Source organism: Arachis hypogaea, chromosome 9 (assembly GCF_003086295.3).
Source record: "Arachis hypogaea cultivar Tifrunner chromosome 9, arahy.Tifrunner.gnm2.J5K5, whole genome shotgun sequence".
In the NCBI taxonomy this organism is placed as follows: Eukaryota; Viridiplantae; Streptophyta; class Magnoliopsida; order Fabales; family Fabaceae; genus Arachis; species Arachis hypogaea.
Genome location: NC_092044.1, coordinates 77521756 through 77540644, shown reverse-complemented (window position 1 = coordinate 77540644; position 18889 = coordinate 77521756). Strand labels below are relative to the sequence as shown.

The window sequence follows — 18889 nt, the reverse complement described above, 5'->3', positions numbered from 1 at the left end:
AGATAAAGAAGAGGAGAAATCAAGCTTATTAATTTTGAAGAGATTTTTTTTTTTAATTGTAAGGAAAGAATAGTTCGTAATACATTTTCGTTTATCAAATTAGTAATATAAAATATAAACTATAAGTCATGTATAGAGTGGGAAGGATAGAGAAAAATAGAAAAGGAGAGATAAGTAGATAATTAAGAGGATGGAAGAAGGGAGTTTATTAATTTTGAAAAAAAAATGTTTCATCTCAATTTTAATAACACAATATCATGTGACACATTTTGATTATTAAATTAGTAATATAATATTATTATATTTTTATTTTTATTTTAATTGTAATTAGAGAACATCATATTAAAAAATAGAATGGGTGAAGAAATGAGAGATAAAAAAAGGAGAGAAATAAAATGAGAACATTTTAAATTTTTTAAAAAATATTTGACTTTCATTACAATAAGAAAATAATATGTAATATATTTTTATTATAAAATTAGTAATATATAATAAATAAAATTTAAAAATATTTAAAATTTTTTGACAAATTTAAAGTAAAAAATATTCTTCACCCTAATAACAAATAACCAGATCACTTAGAACAAATAAATAAATAAATAACCACATCACAAAAGCCAATATTATGTCGTGATAGGTAAGAGTTATTTTTGCTGTTGATTCAAACTATGATATCATCGTTAGTCACCAAAAAAAAAAAAAAAAAAAAACTATGATATCATCATTTTCTTTTCATTAATTTTCACCAAACATAGGCAAATTCTTCTCTACTCTCTACCTCCGACGAGTGTCCCTATTAACATATGCTCTCAGTGATGGAGATTGAGTGAGAGCATCAGGAGCAATATTCTTGTTCTGCATTCTCCTTCTTGCTACGTAACCTCTGACCCAAGGAGTGACATCCTCATTCACCTTAATCATCACAAAGAAGATGATGCGGTACACGAGAATCATGCTGAAGATCACGCCTAGGTCGATCCACTTCGACCGGTTCACATTGATTTGGAAAACGTTCTCCAGGATGTATTCGCCCGGTATTTTGGGAAGGTCAGGCGATTGGTTGTCGAATAGCAAGCCCCTCAGATCATTTTGGTATTGTCCCTGAAAATAAGTTCATTGTTTTCGTCCTCAAATTGAACCATAGAAGCACCACAAATTCATTTAATTATGATCAACTAACAATGATTTGTACTAATGCTAGGTAGTTGTACCTGTAGTGACCAAAAATGGAAACTTATATATGACATTGGATAGCGCCAAAATGGCTTTGGGATATCATGTGGGAGCCTAAAGAAGCCAGAGACTAACATGAATATACCCTGATATTTAAAAAATTAAAGAAAACAGGAAGAAATATTATTAGTAACATTAACAATATGACAAAACTTATAGTGTTGTTACACACAACACTCAAATATTTATAAGTGACGTAAAATAAAAGAGTATGAATAGGAGAACGCAGTGTAAATTAAGAGGAAAACTAAGATTACAAAACAATGAAATACAGTGTTGGAATTTTGTAATGAAAAGAAAAAAGAGCATTGTTTTGGATATATAGAGAATCAACTTTTAATTAGCCAACATTAGTCAACTTTAAAGTTTACATTTATAATTTAAATAAACTAAATAATTTTAAAATAGTTAGCTGATATGAGACCACAAAAAAGATGGATCCTTAATATTACTCTTTGGAGTATATATACCTGAATCCCTGCTCCAGTTATGATACCCATGAGGAAGTTGGGGACAACACTAGCAATGGCCATCATTAAGCTTTCTACCACCATAACGCTAGCAAAAAGGCACAAGACAAAGAACACATAATGTGAAAAGCCGGGATGCAGGCGAACCATGAAGTAACAAATGGTAGCGGAGAGAAAGGTGATTAGCATCAGGAATGGCATAGCGGATAATGTGTTGCTGATCACAAATGCTGTCACGCCATAGTGGCCATTAAGCCTCTCCCTTTGGAAAACCTGCAATTAAAAGCAGACAGATAATGATCACTCACTCATATTAAGGCATTAGGATATCATAGGGAAGAAATGGAATTAAATTGAATTAATTAATTACCTTCATGTCTTCAACAAACGACGGGAATCCACCAATTGACATGAAGGTTACAAAACCAAACACAAAAGATGCACATGAGCCCCTTGCCTGTGCCCCAAACAACATACAAAACGCATCAACCAAAAATAACAGATCAAAGAAAATGGAGCGTATGACTCACAAATACTAAATGACAATAATCATGCTAGGATACACAAAAAATCAATTACCAAATCAGTCATCTTTATAAAATATATATTGAAAAATACAGGTTGAAAATAAGTTAAACAACACTTGTATCATGATGGTTGATTTTTGACGTGCATATAACATTTTTGAAACGCAAATACCAGAATTGAGTCGTAGCTTGTGCCGATGTTCAAATAAATGGTTCCAATGCAGATAGTGACCACAATGTAGATTACAAGCCTAAGCCAGTAGTAACCAAAATCTCTTGACATGTTAATCAACGAGCGCTTGGTTAAAGTGTATGACTGCATGAAGAAACTAGCCTGACTTCCTCCGGCATCGAGCACGGTCCCCTTCTGAACCACATATTATGTATAGTTAGAGAATGCAAAGTTTGATGATGAATTTCAACTACATATCTTGAATCACAGAAACTATAACTTACAACTTTGGATATGTCGTCCACTTTCTGTATTGCAGCATAAGAATCCTGAGAAGTTCGGTAGTACTCATTGAGAGTTCTGATAGCTTCAGCAGTAGTTATCTTATCAAGGGGATCATCACTTGCCTCAAACTGATTGTTCACATTTGTTAATGCATAAAATAAAAGTATGTACAAATAAAACGTCTCATTTAAAGAAAATTATTATGATGAGTTTTATAATAAGAAAAATTAAAGGTAACACAGAAGGTGAAAGATCTGATGAGTGCCTCTAAATGAAATGGAGATTTGGAGCAGTTCAAAAATGCTATATCCATACTAAAAATTAGCCATCAAATTAATTATTCTTTAACTTATCTTTCATACGTATATTGTATCTCAATATATATTTATAAGAATAGCTAATTTGTTGATTGATTTTTTGTGTACACTTAATATAGATGATAAAAAATTTTACTCCAAAAATATATCTTTATGAATATATATATATATATATATATAAAAAGTACTTTGTTATTCTTAAAACTTTTTGACAAGAGACGAGATATCAAACTATTTATCATCCTGATTTTATTATTATACACATTTAACTAATTAAAAAAAACGTATTAAAAGGTACTTTCAGTATCTTTTAGTCTACCAATCCTATGGTGTAAATAAAGTGAATGAATACCCTAAGTTTCATGGAGTCTTTAAGAGTGGCCTTGACTTTGTCAAAGTCAGAATTGATGCACCTAAGGAAGTGATCTGATGGGTTCCTCAAAGTATGGCATGGAAATCCAGCTTGTGCAAAGAACTGCAGATATACTTATTTTATTATTATTATTATTAGCAAAACCTTATTAGAAAAAAAAAGAGTTAAAAATACAAGAGTGGATACTGAGGCAGAGAGCTTAAGTTTATTGCCTCATATGCTGCAGAAGCGTGGCCAAAATAGACAGTTTTACCCCCAGAAAGCAAGTATAATTGATCAAATAGTTCGAAAACTTCACTGCTAGGTTGATGAATAGAAGCTATCACAGTTCTTCCATCCCTTGCCAAGGCACGTAATGTTTGAGTCACAAAGAAAGCTGATGCACTGCCACAAAACACAAAATTCCCATTAAGGAAGCATGATTTGAACAATTGTACTTCATAATACATCAACTGGATCACGTAATGTTACTTACCTACAATATAAATACAAATCTGACACCTAATTAATCACACACACGAAAGTAGGTAGAAACTATAAATGACTTATTTGACTGAAGACATTAAATTGTTTCTCCTTGAATTTGGAGGAATAGACCTTCCCTTAAAGAAAGGTATACTTACCATGTATTAAATCAGTATTTACTAAAATATATTTCTAAACTGTCTATTTGATTAGACGGTGAAAATGAAGGTAAACTTTATCTATAAAATTCATATAATAAGCTAATTTTCTATTGTCTTTTATTTTGGTATTGAACCGAACAAACTTACTTTTTAAAACATTTATTAGTTTTTGTATCTCTTAAATCAAATGTTGACTATTTAGTAATTTCTTTGACAAATTTAGAAACCCAATATTAGGCATGAAAACAAGCACAATTGGATCCCAACAAGAAGTAAAACCAAGGGTTTGTGAACCTGTCAAGTCCACTTGTAGGTTCATCAAGGAAGAGCAATCTAGGCCTCATCAAGATCTCCAAGGCAATGCTAACCCTTCTCTTTTCTCCACCACTTATTCCTCGCAAGTGCCAGTTCCCAATCACAGTGTCTGCACAATCCTGAAGCCCCATTGCCACTATGGTGCTCTCAACAAGTGCTTCCTTATCCGACGGCGCCATCTTGTTCGGTAGCCGCAACTGAGCAGAGTATGAAATCGTCTCTCTCACTGTTAGTGTCCCAATCAAGTTGTCATCTTGTGTCACATAAGCCTGCAGTTTAACCAAAATTATACCTTCATAACATTTCTTACACTATCTAGTTCAACTATACATTATCACATTACATCACTAAAAACTTATATATATTTATGATTGGAACCTCTGTGTAATGATACTTAACTAATTAATAATTTATAACAGCATGAAAATATAAAAGACAGTATAGACTCATATCAAACTCAGAATCTTAGTTTGTGGTTCATGCCACTGTTTAGGGATTCAGGGAGACTTTCTTAAGAGAGTTTTAAATTTATTACGTTTTAACTTGAGAAAATCCAAAGCTATGAAATTAGTTTCTATCAAACCAGACATGTACTCGTTACTTCCTCTGTTTCTCTATTTATCAATATGTCTAATTATAAGGAATAATAGTATCATATTTCAAATAACAAAAGAATGAAAAAATTACTACACAACTTTTATAAAAAAAAAACAAGGATATATTTTATTTTCTTTTTTATTTCTATAATTTATAAAAGAATGAGAAAAAAAATTTTCTATTGTTTTCTCCTATTTCTTTAGGAAATCTTCAACACATAAAGATAGAAAATGTAAAGCAAACAAATCACTTGGTGCAAGAATACTGAAGCAAAACAGCATCTTTTAACTTAGGCTTCCCTATTCAACTAAAGAAATAGTGAAACTACTTACAGCAGTGCCAAAAGAGAGATTGGCTTTGCGACCATTGAGAAGAACGGTCCCAGAGAGGAAGGCATTGGCGGCGAGGCGACCGGACAAGGCATCAAGAAGGGTAGATTTTCCGGAACCGGACGGCCCCATGAGAGCAGTGAAGGTCCCCGGCTCAGCGTAGCCAGTTAGACCTTCTAGAACATTCTGCGTCTCACCCGCCGTGCTGAGTGTGACAGTCACAGTTAAGTCCTTCCATGTCAGCCTGGCCGAGACGTCTCCAATGAGCTCTGTGTTTGTCTTTTCTCTCCAAAGAGTCTCACTCAGAGGGCTCAACCCTGGCCCCAAAGAACCCTTCTCACTTGATTCTATCTCCATAGCCGCATGCTTCATCATCCTAGCTACCTTGTATATATGTCTACTTCTAGTGTTCTGAAAGGGAAAAGGTTATGGATTGGCTGTGAAAAGACATGCAATGCAGTGATTTATAAATGGCAAATGAATGCGGAAATAGTACGACGGGGAATAATATATAATTGAGAAAAAGTGTGAATGGTGAAATGGGGAATGTGTGATGCATGAGATTTGTCATGTTTTTGACTAAGGTAAAGGATTATTATTCAAGGGAACCTTCTATGACATGCAAAAGGAGCCTATAGACTTTAGCCCGTGGCATGAATTAATGAATCAGGAAGAAGAAAAGGAGTATATACAATATATAATATGAGAATCGAGATTCTCACTTTTATTTTGATAATGTTAATTTTTTTTTCATTTATGCAAACGTATAAAGTAAAAAAGTCATGTATGATCATATATTGTAGAGTAGCATTATAAAAAATAAGCTTAACAATATTATTATGCTGTAATAGTTGATTACTATGCATTGATGAGGAGGATGATGATGATGTAGTAGTAGTAGTAGTTATTGATAAGGTCAAACTAGTTAATACTCCCCCTAGCCTGTACAACTGATCAGCTCATTCTTTTTAAAAATCTCATTTAATTCCCTCCAATCTGATTTTGAATAGATCAAGATGATGATGACCTTTATTTTGTGAGTTGGTGGGTGAAATTTATGGCTTTCAGCTTCGTGTTGGTAGATTCATTTAATGATATGATCTATCCATTATCCCCTTTAAGTTTATGATGGAATATGTACTAGAAGTTTTTGATATGTGTAGTGAGATAGATCGAAGACTTGTGAGTCGAGATGGTTGTCGGGTTGTCTGACTGGAATAATGGAGGTGATATCTACAAAAACACTCCAACGTCTGAGTCAGAATGGATCTGAAAGGTATATGTATGAATTAGGATCGTGAATGTACCTGAGGGACCATTTGACTTCCTTTTATATAGCTCGAGATAGTTATCTTATTTTATCGATTAAGATAAGAGAGATATTTGATTTTGAACGTTGGTTAGGGATTGTATGACCGGATTGGAGCGCGAAGGGGGTCAGGGCCCATCGCTGAAGGAGCTTTTGGTTTTCGTTGCGTAGCTTGGCGAGGAGTGCATCGTCTGGGTTCCTTGGTTGAAGTCAGGGATTCGGGGAGTACCTGGCCATTTCGTAGATGGGCAAGGAGCGCATCGTTCGGATTTCTTAGTCGAGGTTAGGGGTTCGGGGAACGCCTAGCCGTTTCTTGGTTTGTCTGTTGTTTTTTTATATGGGAGGTTTGTTTCTTTAGGCGCCATGATGACATTTAATGTGAAGGGACTTTTTTTATTTTTTCAAAATTGCCCTTGCCTTTTTGTGTTCCTTTTTGAAATGTTTTGGGTTTATTTTGTATCTGTTTTCTTTCTATTTCCCTCCGTAACACCGTATCACCCTAAGTATTACCTCTAGCCGTGAAGTAAAGGATAACAAAGTGTCACAAAAGTTTTAAAACTCGTACAATAACATATATATAGAAGAAAATAATAATACTAGAAACCTGATGAAAGGAATAAAAAATTGAAGACACATGGAATAGAGATACAAAGTGCGAAACATTCACACACGATAACTAAAATGCGTTAGCACGAAAAGAACAAGGTAGAATATATATATATATATATATATATATATATATATATATATATATAGACACAAACACAAAAAGGAACTAACACAGCCCACTGAGTTTAGTCGGAGTTTTATAAAAAGCTTACTTCCTATCTCTCAAAGTTTAAAACATAGGCCTCTAAGGCAAAAAAGTTATATATATATATATATATATATATATATATATATATATATATATATAAGCGATCTTCCACTCCGTCACCATTCCGCAAATTCACCAAAACACCAAAACGGGTTGCGACCTGCATCTGAAAAATAACAACATATGGTATGAGAACGAGAGGTTCTCAATATGGTAACAGTGTCCAATAGATAAGATATAAGGTTTCGGGATGCCAAAGGCAATTCTAAAACTTCACATTGATACAAGTATTCAAGCTTAACGAATTATATAACTTAAACCATAAATAGGATAATCTGAAGGAATTTCTAACTAACACAAACAATGCTGTCCCACAGCCTTCGCCAGCCTAATTTCCATGAGATCCCCTCGCCACCGCCTACTGAGCTTCCTCAATCCCAGTAGAAAGCACAAGTAATGCAAACAAGTAAAGCACAAGTAAAGTACATATACAACAAGTAGAACAAATAGCAAGTAGGCATAAGATTCATCTATACCAATATATAAAGCCAATACCAGAGTTTGGTGTCCAATTTTTATAGACACCATTTACCCTCAAATAATTTATTTTACAAATCAAATTTATGGACAAAATAGTAATAATACATTTTTGTTTATAATTAACAAAAAAAGTCATTAACCCATTAAATAACTGCTGCAATCGTGAGGAAATTAAATAACTGCTCCACTTATAAATATTCCTCACTGTTGTCGATCCTTTTTTCTGCATCTTGCTATTCTGACATGCATTTACTAAGAAAGGGACACCTGCAAATCATTGTGAGAGGATTTGACAAGGAAGTTGATACAATTTCTATGCCAATTCCATTACCAAATATAGGTGCCTTTTGAAAAATAATAATAGACGTCATGATAACACAAGTGGTTGGTATTTTATATTTACGGTTTATTTTATTTTTGAGTACTAATTTTTAATTTTAAAAAAAAAATTCAAAGGACAAGTACTCTTTATCTTATTCCATTTTTTCATCTAAAGTTTGTATTTTTTTTGTATAATTATAGATCGAGCACTACTACTCAAATATATTCTATAGTACTAAAATTTATCTATAAATATATTCTATATTTATTAAAATTTATCAATATTTTTTTTGTATTGTTTGATACGTATTATCAAAGTCTATGTTTATTAATTGATACGTATTATTAAAGTCTATGTTTATAATTTCCTAAACTATCTAAACTATTAATTATGTAAAGTATTGAATTTGACATTTATTTATAAAGAGTACTAAAATTGACATTTACTAATTTTTTAAATTATTGCAAAAAGATTAATTAATTTAATATTATTTATCTGTCATACGATTGGCATATAAAAGATGTAAAAAAATTTATACTTACCAATGGTAGAATGAAAAATCTCTAAGTATATTTTGTTAATTTTTTTCTTTATTTTTAATATGTTCTATATTAAAAAATATTATTTTTTATTAATTATTAGATTGACATATAACACAATAAATATAATAAATATAGTAAAATACGAACTTTGTTAATTGATTTTTTAAATAATCTGGCAACTTAAGATAAGAACTTTGTTAATTGATTTTGTTAATCTCTTTCTTATTTTTAATCTATTTTACATTGGATAATATTATTTTTTATTAATTATTAGATTGACATATAACATTTAAATGTGTTAAGATAAGAATTGTGTTATATATTTTTCGTTATTTCAACTTTCATGATTATTTCGTTCTCTTTATTTTTCTGCCATAGGTCAAGTAAGTTTTAATTTATTATTTTTCTTATATATATTCTATTTTAAAAATTATTTTATTTTTTTAGGTTTTCTAATATGTTTTATTGTATTTTTCTAACCATATGATCAAGGAAGAAGTTTAAGATAATAAGCTTGGATTTTGGTAATTTATTGAGTCTAATTGAAATAAACATGTTGAAATATAATAAACAGAATCATTAATGCAACATTTATTAATGAATAATTACTAAAAAAAATATTATCTATACCAATATATAATGGGATATGGAATTGTGGTATCTAATTTTTTCTTCTTATTTTACCCCTGTTTTCTTTTTATTAAAAATTGGCTTTATCCTATGACAGGACTTAAAAATAGATTTCAATAAAAAAAAAACTGCTACTAGGTACTCAATTCTTTTTATTTTATTTTATTTTTTCGAAAACTGGCTTTAACCCACGACAAATTTGAAACTGGTTCAGTAACAAAAATTTCTGCGTCTTCAATCGTACTTTACTCAAGAGAGTTAAATATCTGTTTCACTTTCAATCGTGCTCTTGCAATCATTTTTCTTCTTTGTGTCTTGCTACCTTATGTTCTGACAAATATAATTAGAAAATTCAACGAATCAACAATCATATTATATCAACTAATATAATTTCTATTCCAAATCCATTGTCAAGTACAGAATTAACTACAATTAGACAAATGGTAAGAGCCACCCATCATCATCATCATTTTGTTTCAAGTAACATAAAACTTAACATGTATTATGATAATTTAATTTTTTCGGCTATAAATTCAATTTTTGCTTAATATCTGTATTCTACTCTTTAAAAAATCTAGAATTGAAAGCGCGTGATAATGGAGTTGATCCAAATAACAGACGTTATAGTAACATAGTTGGTTGGTATTCTATAACAAAATTAATTAAATTAATATACACTATTTATATATTTCTGATGCTTATTATTTAACTTAAAAAAAATTACATATATAACAGAGCACTCTTTAATAAAAAATACAAAAAGTTACTAGAATTTGGTGTCCAATTTTTTTTAGACTTCGTATATCCTTACATAATTTATTTCATAAAATAAATTTAGTAGACAAAATAATAATTTTTTTAATATTTCATCTTTATCATATAGTATATAAATAATTAAAAAATTAAAATAAACAATGTATTCATAAAACTAATAATAACAAATAGAATAAAGAGAAAAAATATTATCATATCGCTTATTTTTTGTCATGTGTATTTTTTAATTTGAGTGATTAAATATATTTTACAAAGTAATAACTATAAAATAAAAATAAATTTATTGCTCTAAATTATTAAAAGAAGTATTGAGTACTCTTTAACTAAAATTTTTATTATAAATTTATTACAAAAAAATATTTATATTTCAAATTAATGTAGATGCTTGGGATAAAATATTAAAAATAAAAAAATATGCATTTGCATTTTCATATTAAAAAAATAAATGAAGTCATTTTAAACAAAAAATATTACGTTATAAGATAATTATAAAAAGTTGTCAAACATAATAATTTTATTATCAAAATAATATTTATATATTGTGTTAAATTAATGTAATATAATGATTTTTAATATACTTTAATTTAATTTTTTTAGTTTCTATTTTAATTTATATATTTTCATATTTTAAAATTTTGGTAATAATATATATTTTTTATAATTTTAAAATAAAACCAGGAGAATTCTGACTTAAATACAAACATAACGATAGAAGAAGAATACAAGAATATTGATATTTCATCTCATGTATTTAAATACATGGCATAAATAAAAATTAATCCTTCTTATTATAAAATTATTTTCCATTTAAAAATTTAACAAATGCCAAAATTTGATCACGGTAAAATGGGTCATAATTTTATAAAAAATCTAAATACTATATTAAATATTAGAAACAGTGATTGGATATATAATTTTTAAATTTTAAAATTAAAAACATAGATAACGCTTTACATATTTATATGAGTTACTGAATCAATTTTTATTGAATAACTATCTTAAATATCAATTATAAAAAAAATACTACTATATCAGCCAATAATAATAATAATCATGAGACACGTAACATTATTTATTATTAAAAAATATATTAATTTAATAATATTAAATATGTAATAAATTCCTAATGTGAAATGTTAAAATATAAATACAAAAAATAAAGATAAATTAGAGTATAACAAATAAACTATTTTTTAAAAAATATTTCTGCAATCTTAACGAACAAAATACTCATCATATTGTTAATTTATCATAATAAATTAAAAAAATAAATTTAAAAATGTCACAAATTAATGGACGATATTCAAACTTTGAAAAAAATCAATGAAAAAACTATAATAGAAGAATATTATTTTTAAAATATTCTCTGTTTCAGAATAAAATTAAACAAATTTAAAATAATTAAAATCACCTTTATACGCGACATAAAAGTTAACTTTAATCATGATAACTAATTTTAATCTTATGAATTCAAATTATGCTTATTATCTGTATTGCTCTTTAAAAATATAGGTCTGAAATCACATTATAATGAAGTTGTTCAAGTAAAAGATGTGGTGATGTCCTAACTGGTTAGTACCCTATATATTCAAAACATGTAATAACGTCGTTTTAAGTCATTTTGCCTATACATTAAATCTTAATAATTAACTTAATTTACGCGATTTGATTTGGTTTTTGAGAACTAATTTTTAATTCTTTTAAGATAATCTAAAACATATTAAGTTTGTATTTTTTTTCTTTTGTATTAGTGTAGGTCGAGACATACACCACTGCTACTAAATAATGCCTCAATCAATCTCTTATAATGAATCAGTTACAAACAATACTAAAAGCCATGCAAATATGAAGTTAATACTCACTTACTCTACTTATATTTTTAATATTTTATCTTCATCGCATAATATTCATTTAAAATATTTTTTGTATTGAATAAATTAAGAGGTTTGATATTGTGCACTACTATATAAAATGCCTTCTGTTAAACAAAATTATGAATTCTATAATAAAAAAAATAAAACAAATAATTAACAAATATTATAAATTTTAAATAGGCAATACATTCATAAGACTAATAATAACAATAACTTTGTAATAAAATTTTGGTAACAACATATATCTTTTAAAATTAAATAGTAAAATTAAAAAAGATCTACCTTAAACACAAAATAACAACTATTGTAAAATAGTACAAAAATATGTCTTATTTTATCTCATGTATTTATTAATGTATTGTATAAATTATATGGATCCTTTTTATTATAGAATCTTTACCTAATTAAAAATTTAATAAATAGTAAAATTTGGTCATGGCAAAATGTGTTCTAATTTTTTAAAAAATATCAAAACACTATATTAAATATTATAAGTCAATAGGTAACTAAACTAAAAATTCTCAAATTAAAAATATAGATAACATTGTATATATTTTTATGAGTTACCGGATAAATTTTTGTTGAATAACTAATTTAAGTACAAACTAAAAAAATGCTACTACAAATATTATTTAATATTATTTAATGGCAATAACCATAATACACATAACATCATTTAGTGATGACAAATAAATCTTAATTAAATTACAGTAACTAAATAATAAGTCCTTGATGATAAAAAAATTATCAAATTAAAATTTAATAATGTATGGAATATAACATAAACGCCCAAAAAAAAAAACAAAATAAAGTACAATGAATAAACTAATTTTTAAAAATATTTTCGCAATTTTAGCGGACAAAAACTTCATCATATCATTATTTTGTCATAATAAATTTAAAAAATTAAATTAAAAATATTATAAATTAATAGACGGCATTCAAAATTTTTAAAAAAATACAATAGAAAGTCACCAAAAAAAAAAGAAATACAATAGAAGTATTATCATTCTGAAAATATTTTTTGTATATTTTAGAATAGTTGAGAATAAAAATTTATTCTATCGAATATTTCACCTCATATATTACCTAGAACTTTAAACTATGATGATTTTATATTACCTCTTTATTGTGTGGTTTTATAATTTAACATTTTAAAGTGTTTTATAGTAATTTTAATTTCAACAAAATATGATATAAATAAGATCACGTCAATATTAAAATAAAAAAAATATTTATCTAATAAATTTGAAAAGTAAATAATATAATTTTAAATTCTTCAAAACAATAGAAAAGCGGCTGAACAGGCACGATAGTGCCTGTTGAGCCGCTAGTTTAGGTATAATAGAAGTTAGGCAAAGCAAACAAACATATAGAAGATGCATATGATGAATGCCTGTCTTATTGGCTTGTGATATCAGTTGTTGGTCCATAAATACCAACCCAACACATCATTTCAGATGTAGCCTTTCTGCCACGCCAAGGATATAGTGCCCTGGACACTATTGTGCACCCAGGGATATGGTGCCCTGCACACTGTAGACCCGTGGATATGGTGCCCAGCACACTTACATGTTTAACACAAGGATATAGTGCCTGGCACACTCTTGCGCGCGGCATAGAAGGTTATGCGAGCGAGATACTACGTCAACCTTCATATCTCAATGTAAGAGGGATTAACCACCGTCCTCACGTTGGCACCACGACCTCGACAAGCAGAATTAACTACCATAGTTGCTCGAGGCGCATAGCGACTTACCAACCCAATAGATCATAATAATTTATTCCATGGATATAGTGTCCTACACACTATCATCCTAAGAATATAGTACCTGGCACACTAGCAATATCCAACAAGTTCATCATTCCTTTCAAAGATTCCAGTTCATCAATAACCATCATCAACTCTCAAGTTCTCAAATTCATCACAAATATAGTACTCCGCCAATTTACCCAACGAGTCCATCCACAGTACTTCAGAAACCTAAGTCTCCATCTTCTAAACTCATAACAGAAAATTTCCAAATTAATTCACTAACTCATATTTACTAGCCTTAGGTTCTAATTAATAGCTAAGAGCCCTAAATAGAAGTTAAATAAGTTTAGAAAACTAAAGAACCCTTAAAAATGAAGAAAAATTATTTTTTAGCAAAACAGCAGTCATGCGTATGCATGCCCTGTCCCATGTACGCATGAGTTGAAATTTGGGCGTCCGCATATGTGGCACCCTGCTTGTGTATGCGAGATACCCCAGACAGAAGAGAATTCTTGTGTTGCGTGTTAAAAGTCGCGTACGCATTCTTTAAAAATACATGACTAGTGCACGGATTCTCACACTTCGCACAACTGAACTAGCAAGTGCACTGAATCGTCCAAATAATACCTGCGTGAGTCAGGATCGATCCCATGATGATTGTGATTTGAAGCAAGCAATGGTTATCTTGTAGATCTTAGTCAAGCGGATATAAAAGTTGTTTGTTTGTTTAAAGCGCATAAAAGGTAAATAAAGAAAACGTTACTCAATTGATGGTAAAAGCAATGATATGGAGATGGTTAAGGCTTGGAGATGCTTTGTTCTTCTGGATTAATCTAGTCTTACTGTCTACTCTAACTGTGAATGATTTCTTGTATGGCAGGCTGTATACGATCAACGCCCTTCTTAAGAGATCACCAATGCTCCTCCAAATCTGAACCCCAGGGTTAGTGCGGATCCATTCTGATTGAGGGTGAAGCTCCTGCAGTTCATTCTCCTTAGTGATCCTTCTCAAAATGCCACAGACAAGGTCAAATCTTCCGGATCAGAGAATGTTGCGCCCTTGGTTCTAGCCTTTACCACAAAGACTCTAATCTCTCCATACCTCGGCTAAACTGGTGTCTCAAAAAGTCCCCAATGAAGTCGTGGATTAGCCGTCTAAGAGATGTATAGTCAAGCTAGAGGTTCATCATTGTCCAATGAAGGACTCACTCTGAACCCATGTAGAATGAGATATCCTTGTGCCAATTTAACGCATTCAAAATGATGAAGAACGAGTATGCGTCTTAGAATAGAGAATCAAACACGTATTGAGATAGAATAGTAGTACTTTCTTAATCCATAAAACTCAGCAGAGCTCCTCCCCTCAACTTAGGAGGTTTAGAAACTCATACTGATGGAAAATACAATGTGGAATTCGAAAATTTGCTAGAGGTCTCTAAAAGATGTAAAAGTTTTCAAATAAATACTAGACTGATGACTAAAGGATTACATAAGAAGGATAAAACAGTCTTTTAGTGCTAAAATCCACTTTTGAAGCCCACTTGGTGAGTGTTTGGGCTGAGCTTGATTGAGATCCACATGCTAGGAGGTCTCTAGGGTGTTGAACACTGGCTAGGGGGTCCTTCTTGGGCATTGGACGCTGGTCTCTTCTCCTTTGGGTGTTGGATGCCAGAATAAGGCAGGAGGCTGGCGTTGAACGCCAGTTTTGGGCCTTCAATTTTGAAGCAAAGTATAAACTATTATACATTGTGGAAAAGCTTTGGATGATACCTTTCCATAGCCATTAAGGACGCTCCATTTGGAACTCTGTAGCTCCAGAAAAGCTCTTTCGAGTGCAAAGAGGTCAGATCTGGACAGCATCTGCAGCACTTTCTGTGTCTCTGCATCATACTTTTACTCCAACTCTTCAATTTCAGCCAGAAAATGCCCAAAATTTCCTAAAAACACACAAACTCAAAGTAGAATCCAAAAATGTGAATTTTGCACTAAAACCTATGAAAACTTAATAAAACTTAAATAAACATACTAAAAACTATATGAAAATGATGGCAAAAAGCGTATAAAATATCCGCTCATCAGAACACCAAACTTAAACTGTTGCTTATCCCCAAGCAACCAAAAACAAAATAGGATAAAAAGAAGAGTAAGATACAATAGATCTCAGAGTCTTCACTGAAGCTCAGTTTCAATTCGATGAGCGGGACTTAGTAGCTTTTTGCTTCTGAATTGTTTTGGCATCTCACTATCCATTGAAACTCAAAAGTGTTGGTCTCTTTAGGAACTTAGAATCCAGATGATATTATTCACTCATGCAAATTCATCACTTACCGTGTCTTACTATATAAGGGATAACTCACCCTATGTCAGCCTCCAGCTCAATTTTCACATCAATTGCCATTATAGGCAATCATACCATACCAAATCAATTAATGCATATCCAATTTCATTCATTCAAAGATAAACCACTCATCAACACCCAATTCACATAAACAACTATATCACAATCTATCATCAACCTTTTCATTCAACGCTAATCTAGGGGCAATTAACCTAGGTTTTCACATAATCTTACATCACGCCTACTCAAAACTAAAAACCGTACCTCTAAGACAGTGGTTCCAAATCTTGAATTTTCTATCCCCTTCTGGCAAGTCCAAGCTTTATCCAACATTAATCAAGCCTCCACTAATGCTCCGCAACCAAATCAAACCACAAAACCGTAACACAACTCAACCCAAGCAAGCCTTCATATCCATTTAATCTATTTACACCAATTTAATCCACATTTCAAGCTAAGGTTTTATTTAAGATTATGGATAATAAAGGGATTAGGCTTCCTTACCTTAACCCACTTGAAATTGGGATGAAAATCACTTAGAATCCATGCTAGAGTACCCTAATGAATCAAAATTTTAATATCTCAATACTATATACCCAAAAAATGCAAAATTGAAAAACTGGGTGAGAAATTTCAAGTTTTTTATCACTTTATTTAGATATAATTGAAGAATATTATGAGACAAATGCGTGGCCATAAACGGCTCGTCAATCGGATCACTGGATCAAAAGTTATAGTCAATTTAAGAAGAGGAAGGTTAGGGTTTTCTTCTCTTCTCCTCTCTCTATCCGAGCTCTCTCTCAAAGAATGGGAGAAATGGAGGCTGAAATTGTTAAGTTAAGCGAGTTATATATGTGTGCTTGGGTCCACTTAGACCCGGTTCACTTGCTTTATCCCGTTGGCCCAATTTTGGGCTAAAATCCTTAACATTAGCATTTTAATTCGTATTCCAATTATTTTTACTTTTCCAAATTATAAATTTTATTCTCTTAATCTCCTTGGCTTATAATTAATTTATTAGTTAATTATTTATCATTTTTCTAGGTTTTACACTAGAGAAGAAGTTTATCTATCCAAGTGCGGTATTACTCGTGAAGAAGGATGGCGGAATGAGGTTGCATGTAGATTACCGGCAACTAAACAAGATCACTATTAAGAATAAGTATCCACTTCCTCGGATAGATGATTTGATGGACCAGTTAAAGGGTGCAACAATATTTTCGAAGATTGATTTGCAATCAGGTTATCATCAGATTCAAGTGAAGGAGTCAAGCATACTAAAGACTGGATTTAGGACTAGATATGGCCATTATAAGTATATGGTTATGTCTTTTGAACTAATTAATTCTCCTACTATATTCATGTATTATATGAGTCGCATATTTCATCCATATCTAGACCTATTTGTAGTGGTCTTTATAAATGATATCCTCATCTATTCATAAACAGAAGAAGAACATGAGGAACAACTAAGGATTGTGCTGTAGATTTTGTTACTACTATTAATACGCGGCCGATTTCAAATCGTAGTTTCAAATTAGTGGGAGATACAATTTACATAAATTTTGAAAAAATACAATTCAAATAACTGCAAGCTTCATTATAATTTTTTTATAAATTTTAAATTTAAATAGATTCAATCCAATCACAATAATTTATATTAGCCAAATTCAAAAATAAATTTAAACAAGTATAATTATCCGTGCCATGCACGTGAGAAGATTGAAATTATAATTTTAAATTATTTTTTTAAAATTAATTTGAAATATAATAATTTGATTAATAAAAAAGTAAATTGTTGATAAAATCGTAATTAGTAGCCCTTAGGCATGAAAAATAATAAACAGAAAAAAATTTATGTCTGAGGTACGAATTTTTTAGATGATAAATTAAATAATTGTAACAATTCACTATTGCTCCTTCTATATATATATATATATATATATATATATACACTAATTATACACGGTAATAATTAGCAAATATCTTCAATGGAGATACTTACTACAATTAGGTGAAATTTATTTCATTATATTTTATTAACCTTTATGATTAATTCAATAGAGATACTTACTCAATATATATGTTATCTACATTAATTATATGCCAATATTTTTAGAAAAGAGCTAAAAGAGGAGATATATAAAGATATATAACATCATTGCTATATAGGAAGTAAGGCTGTCAAACGGGCTAGTCCGGTCCATTTAGGCCCAACCCATTAAGCCAGTGGGTTAAATGGGCTGACCCGTTTAAGCCCACTTTATTCGCAGGCTAGAATTTTAATTTCTAGCCCAGACCGTTTATGGTCAGTCTGATGGGTTAAACGGGCCAGCCCGTTTATCATTTAATTTTATTTTTTAAAAAATATTTTGACAAAAAATATCACTTTTAGGTCAAAAATCTTTAAAAATAATATTTTTTTTAGTTGATAGGTCTGATTTTCAGGTCGAATCGAGAGAAATATCGACTAAAAGTACTGATTTTTTTGAAAAAAATGTAAAAAAAAATAAACGGGCCACCCATTTAGTACACAGGCTAGCCCGTTTAGCCCGAAATTTAAACGGGTTTAATTTTAGAGGCAAAGTCCGCCCATTTAAATGGGTAAACGGGTTGGTCCGATTAGTTTAGTCCATTTTGACGGTCCTAATAGGAAGCATACATAAATTGATACATTTTTTTTATTATATTATACAACTTAAAATTGTAGTATCATGTTATTATTAATTATAGATACTTGCTA

The 18889-nt window shown here is 30.2% G+C and overlaps 1 protein-coding gene across 1 annotated transcript; it reads right to left on the bottom strand.

Annotated features, from left to right (window-relative positions):
• Positions 1-578: 578 nt before the first annotated feature.
• Positions 579-5861, bottom strand: LOC112711068 (ABC transporter G family member 11). Its single transcript, XM_025763616.3, has 10 exons — positions 5248-5861; positions 4298-4587; positions 3590-3761; positions 3357-3479; positions 2687-2815; positions 2403-2597; positions 2074-2160; positions 1704-1976; positions 1212-1319; positions 579-1101 (listed from the first exon to the last, which is right to left on the bottom strand). Exons 1-10 carry the CDS (start codon positions 5617-5619, stop codon positions 775-777), a joined length of 2076 nt encoding a protein of 691 aa, XP_025619401.1. The 5' UTR covers positions 5620-5861; the 3' UTR covers positions 579-774.
• Between the last annotated feature and the right edge of the window lie 13028 nt (positions 5862-18889).

Coding starts and splice junctions, on each gene's coding strand:
- LOC112711068 (XM_025763616.3), bottom strand. CDS start 5,619: ATGATGAAGCATGCGGCTATGGAGATAGAATCAAGTGAGAAGGGTTCT. Junction 3,480..3,589: donor ACGCTTCTGCAGCATATGAG/GCAATAAACTTA, acceptor GTATATCTGCAG/TTCTTTGCACAAGCTGGATT. Junction 1,102..1,211: donor TCCATTTTTGGTCACTACAG/GTACAACTACCT, acceptor ACTTATTTTCAG/GGACAATACCAAAATGATCT.